At 45.5% G+C, this 19433-nt stretch overlaps 1 protein-coding gene across 6 annotated transcripts in view; it reads left to right on the top strand.

Annotated features, from left to right (window-relative positions):
* The window catches only part of DAPK1 (death associated protein kinase 1), a 188085-nt gene extending 183080 nt beyond the window's left edge, over window positions 1-5005 (top strand). For all 6 annotated transcript variants that reach the window (XM_058695537.1, XM_058695536.1, XM_058695542.1 and 3 more), the window contains exon 26: window positions 2507-5005. In XM_058695537.1, coding sequence (XP_058551520.1) covers window positions 2507-3739 — 1233 coding nt within the window. In that variant the 3' untranslated portion in view covers window positions 3740-5005. The remainder of the gene's footprint in view (window positions 1-2506) is intronic.
* The last annotated feature ends 14428 nt before the right edge of the window (window positions 5006-19433 follow it).

Below are 19433 nucleotides of genomic sequence, written 5' to 3'. Positions count from 1 at the left end.
CAGTCTCAGTCCCACCTCTGACTTGAGGCCAGTGCGTGTAAATCATAGAGACTTGAAATTACAACTGAACTTACAACTGAACTAGAGTGTCATGCAGTGACAGCATGAGCCTCTGAACTTCACTGAAACTACCAGTAATCTATAGACCTCTCCAGCAGTACTTTAAAGTCATTGAATTTGGGGCGCCTGGGTGGCTCCGTTGGTTTAGTGTCCGACTTTGGCCCAGGTCGAGATCTCACGGTTTGTGAGTTCAAGCCCCAAGTGGGGATCCGTGTTGACAGCTCTGAGCCTGCAGCCCGCTTCGGATTCTGCGTCTCCTTCTCTCTCTGCCTCTCCCCTAGTCACGCTGTCTGTCTCTCTCTCTCTCTCAAAAGTAAATATCAAAAAAAATTTTTTTTAATAAACAAAAATCAGCATATAAATTAAAAAAGGGTTGAATCCAAGGACTGGGATCCAGACTTACATTATAAGATGCTTATTATAAGATTAACCATAAAAATAAACTCACTCCATTGGCCCAGTATTCTCTTGCCTTCCGTTATTTGACCAGCAACTTCTAGATCAAAGGTATAATCCACTTTATTCTGCATCTCACACCCCTCCCTGCCCTTGAGGCTTCAGTGAGTGATGAATGAAGACTTGATGGTAGGAGTAAGGAAGGGAAATATCGGTCAGGTGGCCCCCTCTGCTTGGCCACCAGCCTCTCCCCCAGTGCTATTACTGCCGCTAGTGAGGAAGGCCCGAGTCCTATGCACATCTCACAACTTATCCTCATGATGCCTGTTTCTGCTCCCGGATCCCTCACTGCCCTTGGTCATCTGTCCCCTTAACCTCCTCCAGTGTGGCCAGTGTCTCAGCCTGTCTCCCGTGCTCCTGAGGGGATGGCAGTGCCCAGAGTTGAACTGCAGATGATGTCCCCACCAAATGCCTTATCAAGAAATAGATGCTCTACCCTCCAGGAACTGTCAACCTAGGGACCGGTTTGAACAGAATCATATGCAGAGGGTGTTTCAAAGCTGTCACCGGAGTGTGGACCAGAAAGTACTCTTGGTACAAACAGTGAAGAGCCTCAGACTCCGTGTGAGAACAGAGTGTCCCTTGGGTCAGCACTGTGTATAGACCTGGCCCTGAGCAGGGAGGGAGGAGAGGAGGGTGAGTGTTGCAAAGAGACCAAAGTTGTCTCTGCTTTTTGTCATATTTCTTTCTTTCAGACTTTTGCTTTTTAAAGAAATAAAGGGGTCAGGTAAGCTCCAAGTCTCCTCTGGCCATCTACTATAGTCTCCTTCCTCTCTGCCCTCTCCAGGGTGCTTTCCAGACCTTTTCTCCTATGCGTGTTAAAATTTTGTATCGTGGACTCATATAACAATTTGAATCTCTCTTTGAAAAATCTCAAGCTTTTAGGGAAGTTGCAGGAGTAGCTCAAAGAATCTTCATCTACTTCACACTTAAATTAATCAGTTGTTTACATTTTGCTCCATGGGCTTTGTCTCTTTCTCTTCTATTTATTTACTTATTTATTTTGCAAATATCCTGACATTTCACCCCTCAGTACTTTAGCCTGGATCTCCTAAGCAGCGGGGTGTTTTCCCACTGTTACAGGGTGGAGGACGGACAGTCAAGTATCCCCCACATTGAGACCAGAAAAACAGAGCAGGTGACTCCTTATAGTTTACACAGTTTTAATTGGGGTAACTTCCTAACCAGGGAGATATGGCGGGCAATGATCCTGCTGTGCTGCTGGTCTCCACAAAGTCTGGACCTTAGTCTACAGATGTGATAGAGCGAGGGTTGCACAGAAGGGCAGTGCGGTGAGATCAAAGAGTCCGTGTGCAACTCACTGACCTCTAACATCGAATTAGATCTCCTGGCTCCACCTGTGTGTCAGGAAAGGGAGAGACTTTGTTATCTTTAACAAATCTACCGGGGTTGGGACGGGGCAAAGCAAGCTTCTCACCCTCCTGGCGGTGGCGGGCATGTCTAAGGTATGTATATCAGTCTCCAAGAGCCCCGGAACACGTAGCCGGGGGCGTCAGCGAGTGGACGTGAACCAGATGGAGTGCTGAGGATAACCATACAATGATCACATCCCAGAAGCACATAGATGTGACCTTGTTATTGAATGTATAGTTCGCACTCCAGTGTTTGCCACTTGTCCCAATAATTTCTCTTGTAACTGCTTTTATTCGTGTATTTTGGGATGTAGAGCCCCGTCAAAATTTACTCCTTGCATTTACCTGCCATCTCTCTCTCTTTTTTGTCTTTGAATTTATTACCTTGACCTTTTTTTTAAAAGTCAAAGGTAGTCCTTTCAGAATCTCTCTTATGACCTTCTCAAGCTGGCGTTTTGGCTCAGTGTTTGATTTCTGAGATCCATGAATGCCCTGGGCCGTTTTTTGCAACATGTGCACAGATTTTATCATTGCTCTCCTCCTTCAGTGCTCTGAACAGCTGGTGCCTCTGGCCCTCTGTGTTCCCGTGTGTGACCTCCTGTTGTCCCTTCTGGCAGATCAACATCATGCAGAGTGAAACAGTCCAGGATGTGTTACTCCTGGACCCCCGCTGGCTCTGCACCAATGTCCTGGGGAAGCTGCTGTCCGTGGAGACCCCACGGGCCCTGCACCATTACCGGGGCCGCTACACTGTGGAGGACGTTCAGCGCCTGGTGCCTGACAGCGATGTGGAGGAGCTGCTGCAGATCCTAGATGCCATGGACATTTGTGCCCGGGACCTGAGCAGCGGGACCATGGTGGACATCCCTGCCCTCATCAAGACTGACAACCTCCACCGCTCCTGGACAGATGAGGAGGATGAGGGGAGGGTCTACGGGGGTGTGCGTATCGTCCCCGTGGAGCACCTCACCCCCTTCCCATGTGGCATCTTTCACAAGGTCCAGGTGAACCTCTGTCGGTGGATCCACCAGCAGAGCACCGAGGGAGATGCGGACATCCGCCTTTGGGTGAATGGCTGCAAGATTGCCAATCGCGGGGCCGAGCTGCTGGTGCTCCTGGTCAACCACGGCCAGGGCATTGAGGTGCAGGTGCGAGGGCTGGAGACGGAAAAGATAAAGTGCTGCCTCCTCCTGGACTCCGTGTGCAGCACCATGGAGAACGTCATGGCCACCACTCTCCCAGGGTTGCTGACAGTGAAGCATTACCTGAGCCCCCAGCAGCTGAGGGAGCACCATGAGCCCGTCATGATATACCAGCCACGGGACTTCTTCCGGGCACAGACTTTGAAGGAGACCTCGCTGACTAACACCATGGGCGGGTACAAGGAAAGCTTCAGCAGCATCATGTGCTTTGGGTGTCATGACGTGTACTCGCAGGCCAGCCTAGGGATGGACATCCATGCATCAGATCTGAACCTCCTGACCCGGAGGAAACTGTGTCGTCTGCTGGACCCCCCCGACCCCATGGGGAAGGACTGGTGCCTTCTGGCCATGAACTTGGGTCTCCCCGACCTTGTGGCAAAGTACAACACCAATAACGGGGCTTCCAAGGAGTTCCTCCCAAGCCCGGTCCACGCTCTGCTCCGGGAATGGGCCTCCTACCCCGAGAGCACGGTCGGCATCCTCATGTCCAAACTGCGGGAGCTGGGGCGTCGGGACGCAGCAGACTTTCTACTGAAGGCATCCTCAGTGTTCAAAATCAACCTCGATGGCAATGGCCAGGAGGCCTATGACTCCAGCTGTAACAGTGGCACATCTTATAATTCCATCAGTTCCGTCGTGTCCCGGTGAGGGCAGCCTTTGGCTTGGGCAGGGTGTCTTCAGACTGCAGAGCAGGGGGATGCAGCCCATAGTCCCGGCAGAAATTCCCCCATCCCTCCCTGTGCCCACATCCTGAAGGTCCCCGCCCTCCCTCCTGCTTCACCAGTTTCTCTGCCACTACCTCCCTCCTCCCACACATTCCACTGTGTGTGAACGGTCTTTGTAGTTACAGAGCAGACCACAGCCTGTCCTTTGGCCAATTGAGAAGCCAGTATCCCTCCTCCCTGTGTCCTAGATCATCTCTCATCCGCCAGCACCTTGCTTCTTACTGATAATTTTACTGGAATTCCTAACTTTTCAGTGAAATTTTTTTAACTACTGTATGAATTGTCCTAAAAAAAAAAAAAAAAAACACATTTATCCCAAATGTGTTTCTTATAGTCTTTTCCTTGTCAGACCATGTCCTCGTCTTATCCCTTTGATATTTGTAGGACAGACTCCCATATGTGGAATCCCACTGTCTGACTGACAAACAGACAACATGTGAGGCCTTTGCAGAAGAGGCTGTGTCTGAGACCATCCAGGGAACGCTCCCTCTGTGTCCCCTGCTGTCTGCTGATCACCGCCTGAGGTGCTCCCCCCTGAGTTGTGGTTTTTCCAGAAATTTTTGTGTTTCATTTCACACGGAAAGGGGAGGAAGGAATCCTCTTCTAGAGTGATTTCACACACAGTGTTGTTTTCATGGTAAGACACGTCCTTGCTGCTCTTGTGTAAACGTCAACGTGCACGTCCACGTGGAACCCTCAGAGTGTCCGCTGATCATTCCCGCTCATCTCAGGTAGAAGGTGACACAGCTGCAGGAAAGGAAGGTCTGCGGGAGGACTCAGCAGACCCCTGACTCCTGCTCGGTGGCAGTCCGCTGTCATTTGCGCGGAGCAGATGTTTTTCACATGTAGATCCTGGTTCGCTGACTTCCTGTCTGTGAAGTCCGACAAAGAATGCGAGGAAGCAAGATTTCCTGCAGTGATTTTAAGTAGTGATGGAGTTTTAAGTTGAAGTGAGGGAACACGTCCTAATTCTTCTGTCCTGAGAGGCGTGTAATTTTAATGTTACATTACATGTGTGTATATGTGTGTGTATATATATATATATATATGCATTATGTATATACATATATATGAATACAGGTATTTTTACTTAATCTATACAATGTAGTAAAAACATGTTGGTTTTTCTTTTCTGTTCTTTTTTTTCTTTTCTTTTTTTAAAAATATAAATAAACTATTGCTTGTTGCATTTGATTGTTGGTCTTTAATACAAAAGGAATCCTTTTTCTCTGTTTTCTCTTCAGTCACCAAAACCCCACATGGCGGGGCAAACCAAACTGAAGTCCAGAAAGTCAGTTAACATAAACTCCCATGTGGAAACACCCGGATCATTTGGGGGGCATTTGTACTCAAGTTGGGGATGGTAGGGGGAAGCAGGAGGAGCCCAGATGGTTTTCACACTGTTGTCACTTGAAGAAGGGAATCCCTTCTGTTGTCCTTGGGTGACCCAAACACCACTGGAGTCCTTGAGTGCCGCCCCGGGCCTGTGGGGAGCTTTCTCTGTCTGTGCAGAGGTGCGGGGACCAGCCCGCAGGAGTAAGAGATAAACCTACTGCCAAAGACGCGTATCTTCTATCCTTCCAGACAGAGCCCGTGGCCCAGGCCATGTACTGGAAATGCTAGCTTTGACGTGCATGGAAGCACTCAGTGACAAAACCTGCATTTAGTAAAACCTCAAGACTTTTTAAAAATACATCGACAAAGAAAAAAAGTTGGAAGGAAAAAGATTAAAACGGTAATGATTTTCTCTGTGGGGCTGGGGAAACAGGTCATTTCCATTTTTCCAAATTGTCCACAATAAACACGGTCTAGTTACATTAGGAAAATAAATGAATGAAATAAAACTAAAAGCTACATAGACACGCCTGAAAAGGATGGTACTGAGATCGAAGCTGTGGTCACCTTACAAAAGTAGATGCTTTTATCCTGTGTCACCTCTGTCCTGAGTGGCCACTTCACTCTCTCCTGCTTCAAAGAGTGTCACAGGGGAGTGACATGACACCAGGCCACTGAAACCCCCAGGCACAGAGTAAGTCTCTGGTATCACCTGTATGTAAAATCTCAGAGAAGGATGTGACTGGGGCAACCTTGGGTCCCAGAGCAGCCCTACACAAAACACGGAGGGAAGGGAGGTGGAGTTCTGCAAGGGCCTGGCCCCGGGGACCCTGGGTCAAGGTGAGGAAAGTAGCCATTCTCCCCGAGAAGGGAGTTGTGTTAATAGGAGAAATAGGCAGAGGCAGGATGCTGGACAAATGAAAACAAAGTACTGGGGCACCTGGGGGGCTCAGTCAGTTGAGCATTCAACATTGGCTCAGCTCATGATCTCGCAGTTCGTGAGTTTGAATCTCGCTTTGGATCCTCTGTTCCCCTCTCTCTTTGTCCCTCCCCGGCTCATGCTCTCTCCCTCTCAAAAATAAATAAACATTAAAAAAAACACAAAGTGCTGCAAATCTTTATACTCTTGTTTTATGCAGGTGCCAGTGTTCTTAAAGATCTGGGCCACCTGGGCTCCTGAAATGTTGAAGCCATAGTAAGAATCATTACGACCCAGATCTGAAGAGATTATGGGCGACTGAGCTCAGTGCCACATCCTGGGATTAGGTGGTGGCCGGCATTCCTGGGGACTTTTGGGGTCTTCAGGGACATGAATTCTGGTGAGACTGGAACTGTCTGGTGAAGTCCCACTGTGGGTAGCCGGCTCCACCCCCTGCATGAGGGCCAGAAAGAAAAGCCTCTCATGGAACCATTGCTCTGAGCGTGGATGTGAGATGCACAGGGAACGTGTTCTCTGTGCTGTGCTGCCTGTTGGTACAAAGTCCACCTTGGGCTGCCCTGCGGTGCCTGAGGTCTCCTTATGGACAGGAGCTTCCCAGGGACCCCAAGCTGTTATGGAGTGGTGACAGACTTTTGTGGCTCTGATTTGTTCAGAAACCTGGATTCCCCACCTTTCACAAAACGAATCAGAACTGTGGGTGGGATTTCTGGCGGACAGTTTGCGGAAAGGGGTATCATTACAACTACAGGATTCACTGAAGTGTCGAAACTGATCGGCTCCCCCTAGTGTCCTGAGTCTACCCTGGTCTTACTGAACCCTTGAAGGGAAGGAAAAATTCTTCTCCACCCTCAAGTTCACCAGGGTGGACTAAGAATTAAATTTACACCAGATTAACAAGAGAGAAAACCAGAGTTCAATTATGTGCACACTGAGGTCCAATCGTGAGACCGGGACCTACGGAAATGACCGAGGTGCAGTTTTTCTACTTCTCTACTTTGTTTTACTTTTGAGAGAGAGAGTGGATCTGTAAGGAACTGACAGAATCAGGAAAAGCTAACTCCGGGAGCTTCAATTAGGAATTCTGGACGGAATTTGGGCTGGTTGAGATTTGGGAAAAAGTAGCAGGGTTGTGGATACAGCCTTCTGGGCTCTGGTGACGAGAATATCTCTATTTCCTGGCACAGGGAGGGTGTCTCTGACAGCCAGAGTTCTTTCCCGTTCTCAGGGGCACAGGGAGGCCCTGAGTGCCCTTCTTGTACAGGCTGTCTCTTGCGTAACTTTTATTTATTGTAACCAATACACCAAAGTGGCACATTTTGGGGTGGCCTGCCCTTGGTCATGGTGTGACCCTGGAAAAGCCCCTCCAAGATGAAGGGCCAGCCTGGCTGTTCCTGCATAAACAGCCCCTAGATGGCAGCCAGGCTATAAAACCCACAGGGACATCAGGAGAGCTGAGCCTGGAAATGGAAAGTCTTCCTGACGAGTCGAATGTATTTCCAGTTTTCCAAGGTGAAAACTGTTCTGGAGACGGATGCTGTGCGTATAGTCACCACCCCTGCGCGCTGCAGGGAGGTATCGTTAAAGTGAGTGATTTTATGTTCTGTCTCTCTTACCACAATTTTAAGAAAAGGAGATTTAAAAACATGAAACTGAAACCTAACAATATTCCTTAACAGTTAAGCTTGCAGAGGAACACGCACGATTACCTACTGTGTTTAGTGCGTCCAGAAGACAGGGCTCTAAAGTGCGGTGGTGTGGGGGGATAGAAAAAATGACAGATTGCTGTTTGGAAGAATTTGGTATTTGTTATTTCAAAAAAAAATCTTTAAAGTGCTTATTATAGGAAAAAGGTAAGAATTTGATTTGGCCACTTTTCTATTTCGTTTTTCACTTTTTTTTTTTCCAGTTTGAATCCATATGTGGGATGGCACCATAGTCTTGTCCGGACTCCGGATTCTTGGGGACTTAACCGAGCCAAACTGTTTATTAGGTGCGTGGTTATCATACTCATTGTCTCCAGACCATGGCTGAGCAGGTATCGTGAGTGCCAGCCCCAGACTCACAAGACGGCACAGAGACAGGTTCGCCCATGTGCCTGGTCACCCAGGGGGGTCACCAGGCTCAAGTCAACAGTGCCTGAAAAGTTGGCTCTGGGAGCTACTTTCAAGGATTGTACCTGTGCTTTGGCTGGCCACCTGAGGGTCAGAGCAGACTTTAGCTTTGCAACCAAAAGTTGCATGCTGCTGAGAGGCTGGAGCCACAACACCCTCAGGCTGGGGACTCAGCAGCTTCCAGACATGAGCCAGGACAAGGACAGGAGCACAATTCCCCTCTGAACACCTGGAGGAGGGATGGCCAGGGAGGAGCCCCTGGAAGGGGTTTTAAGAAGTGGTCAGTCCCCTCTCATGGGCACCTCTGGAAATGTGTGTGGCAAGAGCGAGAAATGGCCCAGGGGACAGCTGCTAATCTCCCAGAACCCCAGCCTCGGATGCTTACTGGTCATGGCTATTGCTCACAGGGCCAAGTCTTTGCTCCAAAAGGGTGAAGAGTGTGGGCGTGGGGAGAAGGGGCAGGAAAGAAGTTGCACAAGTTTCTACAGCAGAGGTTCGCCTGAGATGGGCCCTCCCTCTTGGGGATGATGTTTGGTGAGGGGGCCTGGCTGGGTGCCCAAGGCTGTGACTCCAGCCTGCGGGACTCCTGTCAGGGGCACAGAGGGGACTGAGGTCAGCTTTTGGTGGATGATGTGTCTTATCCCTCTGAAATCAGTTTTACAACTGAAAGAGACTTACAGATGGTCTGCTTCAACCTCACATTTAAGATCTAGAAACAGAGGGTTTAGTGACTTAGACAAAATTGTGCCATCAATTACTAACAATTCAGACTAAGTGCCAGGACATCTGCCCACACCTGGGGATCCATTATTCTTCTGTGCTAAGTATTTGTATGGTAATGTAGTGTGTGTGTGTGTGTGTGTGTGTGTGTTGAGTGTGTGTGTGTGTGTTATGACTGTGCATGTATATATGTGTAGCATGAAAGTGTGTATGCGTACATGTGCATTTGTCTATAAATGTGTGTGTATGTGTGTGTTGTGTTTAAGTGTGTGCATATTTGTGTCTGTGTTTCACGAGATATAGGATTCTCTGGCTCTGGTGACCTGTTCTCCTGGCCAAGAGCCATGACCCTCACCGATTCATCCACGAGTGCCTCTTCCCCACAGTTAGGGAGACTCACAGAGCAGGGTGAGGACTGTCTTCTCCCCCCCAACTCCCCGCCATCCCCGCCCCTGTGTGAGCCCCACGGAGTCCTGCAGAGTCCTCGGGTTACATGGCAGCCGGTGCGGAAGATAATCTTTCTGTCTTCCAAGAAGGGAAGGCCAGTCACCCGAGAGCGATTCCTGTGAATCATGTGATTCTGTGACCAGTCCTCACACGGGAAACTCTTCAGAAAGTACAGTTTTAATGCCTGCGTGACACCAGTAGTGTTGTCATATCCCTGTTGACTTAACCTGTCCCCATCATGAATATTTCAGTCATTTCTCTATTACACATAAAGCTGGAGTGAACATCTTTATGCACATTTTCCCCCTGTATTTTGGATTGGACATGAAACTTTGGAGGGGGGAGGCTTTAGTCACGTGCTTAAAATCCTAGAGAAAAGGATTGATTGCTGAGTAAAAAAGTGCATTCGTGTTCTCTCTGCTGGTTTTCCTTACCCCAGAAAACATTATTTCATTAATTAAGTGTTGATACAACTTACGATACTTTCTTACCTCATTTTTTGGTATATATAAGAGTTTTTACAATATCACTCTGAACAGAATGGGAAGAAAGCTCAATCATTCCCCCATCATGAAAGACAAAATACGTTAGTTAAGAATGTAGTTATAGTTATTGATAGTTTAGGACATTTGGCTTTAAACTCATTCTTGGTAATGCCACACACATTTTTAGGATTGGTTTCAAATCCCAGGAACTTCTGTCATGTTTGGGGTTTTTTTTCATATCTAAGCTGCAGGGTTTTCTGCCACATGGAGTTCTCACCTGCTGTCTCATTTGAATGCTCGTTTAACTGACAATACTATTAGCCAGTCTGTGGGGGTCCGCGTCCTTCTCTGTCTGGTTTGAAGGGCTGAGATCCTCCGAGGGCTCCCCTCGCTGGGGACGCAGCCTCACTAGTGTTCTGGGCTCTTCTCTGTGTGAGGCTCCCTTGCCACCTGGCCAAGGTCCCCACTTCTCCAGCCTCCTGACCTCTCTGCACCTGGGAGCCTGCTGTCTGGCTGAGCCCTGCCCGCCCTCCCATTGGGAAAGCACTGGGGGGCCTTATCAGACAACAGGGGCTGTAATAGTGGGGATGCCGTTAAAGACCCCTCCATGTAGAGCATACCCAGCCCCAGGGCGAACATGCAAAACTGGTTATCTTGTAGAATGTTCAGATTTGTGGCTTTATCTGATTGCTTTTTCCTGGTGACATTAAATTATCCCCCATGAACAGGACAATGATAAACTTCAGCCTTGATTAGGTTTCCTTCACCATTTTGGTAAGAATTCTGTCCTAAAAATAAGAAATAAATGTTACCACTCTTTGCATCCAAAATCTAGAGCCTGAAACCGTTTTCCAATGAAGATGAGCCTCATTTCCTGACTCCTGAATGCTGATCAGCCCTACTGTGTGTCAGTGGTTCCCATGCTTTGGAAATTTCATGGAATAGTCGGATTTCATGAAGAACATGGGGGACTGAAACTATTTTCCTAAGTAAGACCACTTAGAAACACCGTAGCTGCCTACTGTTGTCACCATCAAAGTACAAAAAACACTTCTAAAACATTGTAATGCCATAAAAAAAAAGAATAAATTTTTTTAAATGCAGAATGTTAGAGTTTTAAAATAATGGATATTTCTCTCCTTTGAATGATTTAATCTTGTTTTTAATTTTTTAAGTGTTTATTTGTTTTTCAGAGAGAGACAGAGCATGAGCAGGGGAGGGGCAGAGAGAGAGAGAGAGGGAGACAGAGAATCTGAAGCAGATTCCAGGCTCTGAGCTGTCAGCACAGAGCCTGACATGGGGCTCTAACTCATGAACCATGAGATCATGACCTGAACCAAAGTCAGATGCTCAACTGACTGAGCCACCCAGGCACCCCTGAATAATTTAATCTTAAAGATATCATCCAGTGGTCATCATTAGTGATCACAGATCATTGTGGGCAGTTGGGGCTCTAAAGCTTTTTATTGTATTATTTGTCCCTAAGCGTTTGTTCTGTGTTGTATATAGAAATGCAGAGAAAGCCCCACAGGCCCCTGCCCATGAAATATTTCGTGGCCACGTGGATCCCATCCCCTGACATATAAAACTCACCCTGTGTTCGCAGGCAGGGCCTCACATGGGGAAGACCAGTGGTTCTGGCTGCTCTTGAAACCCTCTCACAGATCTCTCAATGTTAGAAGGAAACCTGGAGTCATGCACGTGTCAGACCATGGCCCTGTCATGAAACACAAAGGTCAGTCCATCTCTATTCCATAGACTCGAGGATGGAGAATGGGAAGAGCAGGTTTTAATTCATAAGAGTGCTCATATTCCCGCCTGAACTTCCCATCCCTGTCTTTCCTTCCAGATCACATAGACACCTGGATTTGTTGTCTTTTGTTTTGTGTGTTTTTTTATTTACTTTGAGAGAGAGAGAGCGTGAGAAGGGAGGTGCAGAGAGAGAAGGAGACACAGAATCCCAAGGAGGCTCCATGCTGTCAGCTCAGAGCCTGACACGGGACTCGAACTCAGGAACCATGAGATCATGACCGGAGCAGAAATCTAGAGTCTGAAGCTCAACCAACTGAAGTACCCAGGCGCCCCAGCCAGGTAAACATTTGTTAACAGCTGTTTGCTGACTTCTTTCATCTAAAGATGAACAGTGGAAGACAAACTAAGCATGAGTCAGTATATCCTAGGTACCCACCAAAGATAGGAGCTTCTGGCATTTAGAACAGTCTGTCTCTCTATATAAAGCCTGGCCTTTTATTGAAAGACAGGAGCTCAAAATCTGGTTTTGGAAGCTAAAGTTGGAACATTTGACTTTTATTTACATTTCTTCTTTACTACTCCTAATCCTTCCCTAGGCAATGGATGCTTCTGGTTGAATCATGGGCAGGTTACATCTAAGAAAGTAAATAAAAATGAACATAAATAAACCTTCCAAAAATATTATCCTCATCACAGTTGAAACTGAGGGGCTGGGACGAAAGTGAGTGGGGAGTTAGTATTTCATGGGGACAGAGTTCAGTTTGAAATGAGGTGTGTTCTGGAGATGGATCGTGGTGATATTTGCATAATAATGTGACTGCACTAAATGAAAATGGTTAAAGGGGTCACTTTTATTATGTATGTGTTACCAGGATAAAGAGAAATCAAGGTTGCTTCCCAGTGAGCAGGTGAGTGTCTCACCCCTTCCTGGAAAAAGAACAAGGAACAAGTTGGGCATGATGGCGGTGGGTGGTATCAGAAGGGCAGTGCTGACCACCTGAGGTCCAGCTCCCTGGTGCAGTCCTGTGAGTGTGACCAGCCAGCCAGGACCCTGTGCCTGCCCCACCTGTCTAGATCATGAGCTCTGAGCAAGCAGGGGTGCAGCGGGCTGTACATCTTCCCTGCAGCAGCGTATTTCCTGTCCGCCCCCTGCAAACACTTGTGTGCTGTGTAGACTGCCCTCAGTTCCTGGAGGTGGGGGAAGATGGCATTCATATGACACTGGCATTCAACCCACTGAAATTTTTTTCAACCCACTGAAATTTTAAAGTAACTATTCACTCATGTTTACTAGCAAGTCCAGTTTCCCAGGACCAGTTGGAGAGTGAACCCACTAGAACTTGAGGGAGTCGTTTTTGACTTTGTTATTATTGTTCTGAGAACATGAAAGAGAAGAAGGGGAAGAACACTGGCTTCCCAGATGGATCACTGATGAGCAAAGTTCACCAAGGCAAAGCCTGGACTCAGCATTGCATTTTGCCAACATTCTGCCCACAGGTGACCTATTTCAGTGCATTGTGCACATTTGGGGGCCGACTAAGCAAAGAAAAGCATGGCAGAAAGCCACGATGATTGGAAGCTGGTTTGGTTGACAGTCTCCAAGGTCACCTTAGTGACCAGCATTGCACCATTGTTAATTCCCACTAGCAATGTAAAAGAATTCCAGTTTTACTCTACCCTCAACAACGTTTGGTCTTGTCAGTCCTCTTAATTTTAGCTGTCTTAGTAGTTGTAGTAGGGATGTCAATGTGGTTTTAGTTTGTATTTCTCTAATAACTAATGATGTTGGGTAGTTTGCTGGTGCTTATTGGCCACTTTTCCATCTTCTTTTGATAAATATCTGTTCAAGAGGGAAATCTTTGTAACCTTTAATGTACAAACTAGAAAGTAATTCCTTGTCTATTTCAGAACAAATTTATCTGAATGTCTGTAAAAGAATGCCATAGAGGTACCTGGGTGGCTCAGTCAGGTAGGCGGCCGACTTTGGCTCAGGTCATGATCTCATGGTTTGAGGGTTCGAGCCCCATGTCGGGCTTTGCACTGACAGCTCAGAGCCTGAAGCCTGCTTCAGATTCTGTGTCTCCGATTCCCTCTCTCTCTCTCTCTCTCAGAAATAAATAAACACACAAAAAAAAAAAAAAAAAAAAAAGAATGCCATAGAGTGTAGTTCTAGGGAGAAAAAAAAAAAGGATCGGTAATAATTCTATCTGGAGTTAGGTCAAATTTGCCCTAAACTTGAAGGCTTCATACTCCTTCAAATAGTTGCAGAATTCTTGACCATGATCGTGCTGTATTGACCATCAAGTATAATGCCCTGCAAGTTTGAATTTAGAGGCCGTGGTCACTAAACTCTTTTGTTTTCAATGGAACTCATGGTAAATGTCAGCTTACCTTTCCACACCTTACATCTGAGACAATCCTGGGTGATCCTGATAACCAGTAACCAGCAGAGTGTGACCCCAAATCCAACAACCTGAATGTATACTTTTCCCTCTAATAGGAGCCTCTCAGCTCTGGCATTCTGGCAATGTGATGATGCCCATGGATCTTGTCTCACAACAATGCTTTTAGGTGTCTGCCATAAAATACTTAAGCTTATAAGGCGATTGGGCATTGAAATGTATTTATCAAAATATAAAAATGAAATAGGGAACATGATAATATGAGTGCCTCCAGTAGAGGATCTTCTAAGTGCTGTAACTTGGAAGCACTGAAAAGCATTTATAATTTTGTAAGTTATGTGGATTTTGTAAGTTATGTGATTTCTCATGATCACAAAGTCGTGGGTACTACAAATATTACCTCGGTCTGTTGGTGACAAACACACTTGAAGGGAATGCCAATTTTCAGTCAGTGCTTGATAAAAGAAAGATGCACTTTTCACCCATATAAATTTGTGTTCTCTGCCATGAATTTTGTACCACCCAAAATTCATTGTTAAAGATCTAACCTCCAATATGATTGTGTTTGGACGTAGGGTTAAAGGAGCCCAGGGAAGGCGGCCCTAAAATGTGCCACTTTGGCATATTTATTATGATGACTAAAAGTTACTCAAGAGACAGCCTGTGCAGAAGGCCACTCGGGGCCTCCCCCGGTCCCCTGAGAGCAGGGAAGAACTCTCCCTGTGGCAGGCGCCCTCCCTGCACCAGGAGATAGAGACATTCTCGTCACCAGAGACAGGGGCATTCAGAGCCCAGAAGACTGTATCCACACCCTGTTACTTTTTCCTAATTTCTCGCCCTGCCCAAATTCTGTTCAGAATTCCTTACTAATTGAAGCTCCCAAAGTTAAGCTTTCTTTGTCTAGTCAATTCCTCATAGATTCATTGTCTCTCTATCTGAAAAGTATAAAAACTGCCTGTCTAGGTCCTTTCTTTAGTTCCCTATTTTATAATTAGGCTTCTGAGTGCAGGTAATAAAACTTTGGGGTTTTTTCTTCTATTGATTTGTCTCCTAGAAATGTAATTCTTAGTCCAGCCTGAAGACCTCAAGGGTAGAGAAGAGTTTTTCCTTCTCTTTTCCCGCTATAGCTTCAGCAGCAGATTTTGTAATAATATCAAAATTAAGGAGAAGTTTTTGATCACAGCCTCTTACATTGGTCCCTAACCCGGGAAATGCGGATGTCCCTGCCCGAAGGCGTGAATCTTGCGGAAAGACTCCTGGTAGGTCCTTTCTAACTAAACAATAAGAATTCAGGGGAGTCAACCAATGAGATGTCTTATTTTGCCTGTGCAAAGTTAGGGGGCAGTTAGATTCTTCCCTAGCCTGAAATAAAAGAGGTCACCTACCTTCCTTTAGCCATGGTCTGGGAGACACATGAAGAGGGCCCCATCCTTCAAGGCCAATCAATGCCAGAGCAGAGGAAAGGAGACTCAGGAGAGAAAGCTTGCTTATGGTCAGTGAAAGTGTGTAGTGTTAGCCCACTGTCCTGGGCGGAAGTGGTGGACCCTCCGTGTCACTCCTTCTCTTCCCCGGGGATCTGACTTCAATGTCTCAGCATCCTTGAGTTCTGCAGCAGCATCAGTGTGGGGAGCCCTCAGTAAGGTCCCCTTTACAGACAGGAAGCCTGTCTTCCCCTGATGAGGTTTACAATACCCCATCACCTGCTCTGACAGTGGCCGCCAGGTTCCTTTGAGTTCAAATGCAAGAAGTCTTCTTTATCCTGTTGATGACAGGCGTGAGCATCAGACATGAGACTGACAACAGCTGGCCCCCAGCCCGAGACAGCAAGGGTCCGCAGAAGGTGTGTGCTAACAGGATCCCAAGACGTTTGTAAGGTTCTTGTTAACTCCTAGGGTTTGTCCGGTGAGGGTTTGTCGAGGGCCTTGCTCACTGGAGAGAGAAGGAAGTGCACCCCAAGTGGGAAACACATTTTAACTTGGTTGGTCACTGTGAAAGCATCAGCCCTGTGACAAGGACAGGCTCTAACCCATCTGGAAATGAGTGTACAATAACAAGAACCTATGATCACCCGTCCTCAGTGGCAGTTCAATCAAGTCCTGTTGCAAGTGTTACAATTTTACGGAAGTGTCTACACCATTATCTGTTTCTAATTTGAGTCATCTGGGAAACACTTGAAAAAGGAGGTTTGTCAGGGAGCCCGGAAGAACCGAGCTGCTGTGTTGGACTCTCCCCAGCCCTGTTTATTGAATTCGCCACTGTTATTTGTCCGGGTTAAGGTTTGTTTTTTTTTTCAAAAGCTGACTGTGTGCATGTCACCAGGACAGTAGGACAGCTAAAGTCTGGCAATGAGGGGCTATTTTTGCGGAAGCAGAATTAAATTTAGCCACAAGTGACACAATCTTACAGATATAACCTAAAGGCTTAGTATTATTAGTATATGTAATCAGCCTATGTAGTGTAACAAATCTTTGGGAATATTTCTGTGCAAAAGAGGCTATCAAGCACTTATTAGAATAGGATCACAGATCTTTATGAAACTTAGACAAACTAATTAAATTAAAAAAAATTTTAATGTTTATTTTTGAGAGAGAGAGAGAAAGAGCATAAGCAGGGGAGGGGCAGAGAGAGAGGGAGACAGAATTTGAAACAGGCTCCAGGCTCTGAGCTGTCAGCCCAGAGCCCAATACAGGGATCGAACACACAGACAGTGAGATCATGACCTGAACAGAGGTCAGACACTTAATGACTGAGCCACCCAGGTGTCCTACTTTCCTTTTCTTAACAGCAAAATGTATCTCTATTTCTTATGTCTGAAAACTTATCTCATTCTCCTGACATACGAAGATATTTCTCTTATCATTTTTAGTAGTTTTAATTACTTATCTCAATTATATTTTTTAACTTTAGAAACCTAGACTTCTGGTGAAAACTAAGTAGCAAGCCATGGTGATCAATCTGTCATCAGAGCATTTTTTAATTTGCAAACTTAGGAATGTATTTAAACATTTCTAGAGGCATATGCCTTTTTAAATGTCTTTAATGTAACATGAACATATGCAAATATTTGTAATTTCTCTGCAACAAGAAGCCAATAGTAGATAAACCTATGTTTAGTAATTAATGTCCTAGTGTTTTGTGTTATTTGGGAATGATCTAGATTTTTAATGAATTTAACTTAACTCATTATTTAAAGTAGCAAACCTTTTAAGGTTTTATGTTATCAAAAAGATTAGAGGAAACTATTATTTATTCGGGAATGTTAAAAAAAAAGGCCCCAAATTTTGTCGACTGGGTTCCCAATCTGGTGCTTAACACAGAAACTAACTGCAGTTTCAACCTCCCCAAGAGTGTAGTTGTAACCTGTCGTCAGGGAGTTTACTGTCTGGTCCAGTGAGTCTGCTACTTGGGCCGTCTCTGTCCCCCCCAAGAAGGGGAAGTAGCTTGATAAGACAGCCTGCTTTGTCCCCTAGAAAGAGGCATTGCCAGGAACAATCCTTTTCCATGGCTAATAACTCTCTGGCCACCCCCTTCTTCTATAAAAACCTTCCATTTTGTACCACTCCTGGGAGCACACTTCTACCTGCTCAGTGTGGTCTTGCCTGATTCGTGAAGCATTTCAGAAAGCCACTTAGATCTCCAAATTTACTTGGCTGATTTTGTTATTTAGCAGGAGGAAGAATTTCCTCTGTTTTTAAGTTCTTTGAGTTGTGCAGGTTAGTTTCTCAGGTAGAAGGACTCTCTGTTAATGCCCTATTTCTGCTAAGGCAGGAATGTGACGGGGAGGTCGAGTTTTTCCTGAATCAGCTGGGTTTTGATTGCTTTAACTCAAAATAATCCTTATGCCTCAGTGGCCCATCTTGGGACAGCCTCTCCTTGGCCTCTGTACTACTTAAAAAATTTATCCCCAAACTTGCTATTTATATTTAATCTGCCTGTTTTAAGCACTATGTGTTGATTAGTTACAAAACAGGTTATTAAGCATTAGACATTGTCCTTATCCTAAGCTATTTTTGTTGTTTTTGTTTTTTGGGGTTTTTTTGCTGATGACAGATTCTATAAGAAATACCAAATTTAGGGGCGCCTGGGTGGCGCAGTCGGTTAAGCATCCGACTTCAGCCAGGTCACGATCTCGCGGTCTGTGAGTTCGAGCCCCGCGTCAGGCTCTGGGCTGATGGCTCGGAGCCTGGAGCCTGTTTCCGATTCTGTGTCTCCCTCTCTCTCTGCCCCTCCCCCGTTCATGCTCTGTCTCTCTCTGTCCCAAAAATAAATAAAAAACGTTGAAAAAAAATTAAAAAAAAAAAAAAAAAAGAAATAACAAATTTATTTGGCTAGTCACCTCATGTAGAATAAAAGTCTTTGTATTGATTGTTGATAACTCTAAAGACAAGTTTGGGTTAATTAAACCACCAACCTTAAAATAGCTTTAATATCATATAATTTCTTAAATCATGTGAACTTGAAAAGCACTTGGGTTGGTTTCTACCTCTTAGAGTTTTAGAATGCCCAGTGCTTACTGTCACTTGCCTTCAAACCAACCAAATAGAGGTCTTCACAAAGTAATTTTAGCAATGCCATCCGAATATAGAAGCATTTATAACACAGATTGCAGACCTTCTAGATTCTGTTGTAAAATTAACTGCCATGAAATTTACCAGCTGTAAAGGGTGTATCTACTTTTATTTTTTCTGTTCAATGGAATAAGTTAAGGTTATTGGTCTAGATGGCTGAAGCCTGTTTTCTTTTTAATATTTGTAGAGAAGACCCTTAAGAATTGTATTTGTCGTTGGCAAGTCGGGTTTTCTGGCCTTGCTCACCATGTTTGCGTGGTAACAACGATCTCCCTGGAATCTGCACTGTGAAGAGATGGACTAGGTAAGAAATTCCTGGAGAAGACTGGCAGAACACTGAATGTTTATATTTTGAAGGCACAGGGGGATAATGCAAGCACTTTCTAGAAGGACTTTTCATCTCTGTAGGGCAGAACTTTTACAATACTTATAAGCCTTCTGAGATAAATAAGGGAGGTTTGAAGATTGATAAAAAGGATTGGAGTTCTCTGAATTGTTTTTGGAACCAGACTTCTAGTCCAGTAAAGACTAGATTCGTAAAACAAGGACAGCTGTTTTTAGCTTCTGAAAGAATTGGCTTGTTGCCTAAATAATAATAAAGGGCTAACACATCCATCCCTATGAGGAAGTCTTCTTTTCCTCTGGATGGTTTGCTTAACAGAGAAGCTGAGCCCCTCCCCCACCCCGCCCCCCGCCAAAAAAAAGTCTATCAGGCTCTGATTATCAGCTTTTAATTTGGCCAAATTTTTTATTATGGAGTTATTAAAATTAAAAAAAAATTTGTCTGATTTTAGCCGGGACAAACAGTAAAGATTTCTGACAGTGCTAAACAAGCCCATGGTCTCACATGGCATCCT

This window comes from Neofelis nebulosa, chromosome 12 (genome assembly GCF_028018385.1).
Source record: "Neofelis nebulosa isolate mNeoNeb1 chromosome 12, mNeoNeb1.pri, whole genome shotgun sequence".
NCBI classification, from domain to species: Eukaryota; Metazoa; Chordata; class Mammalia; order Carnivora; family Felidae; genus Neofelis; species Neofelis nebulosa.
This window is presented reverse-complemented; position numbering and strand designations above follow the sequence as displayed.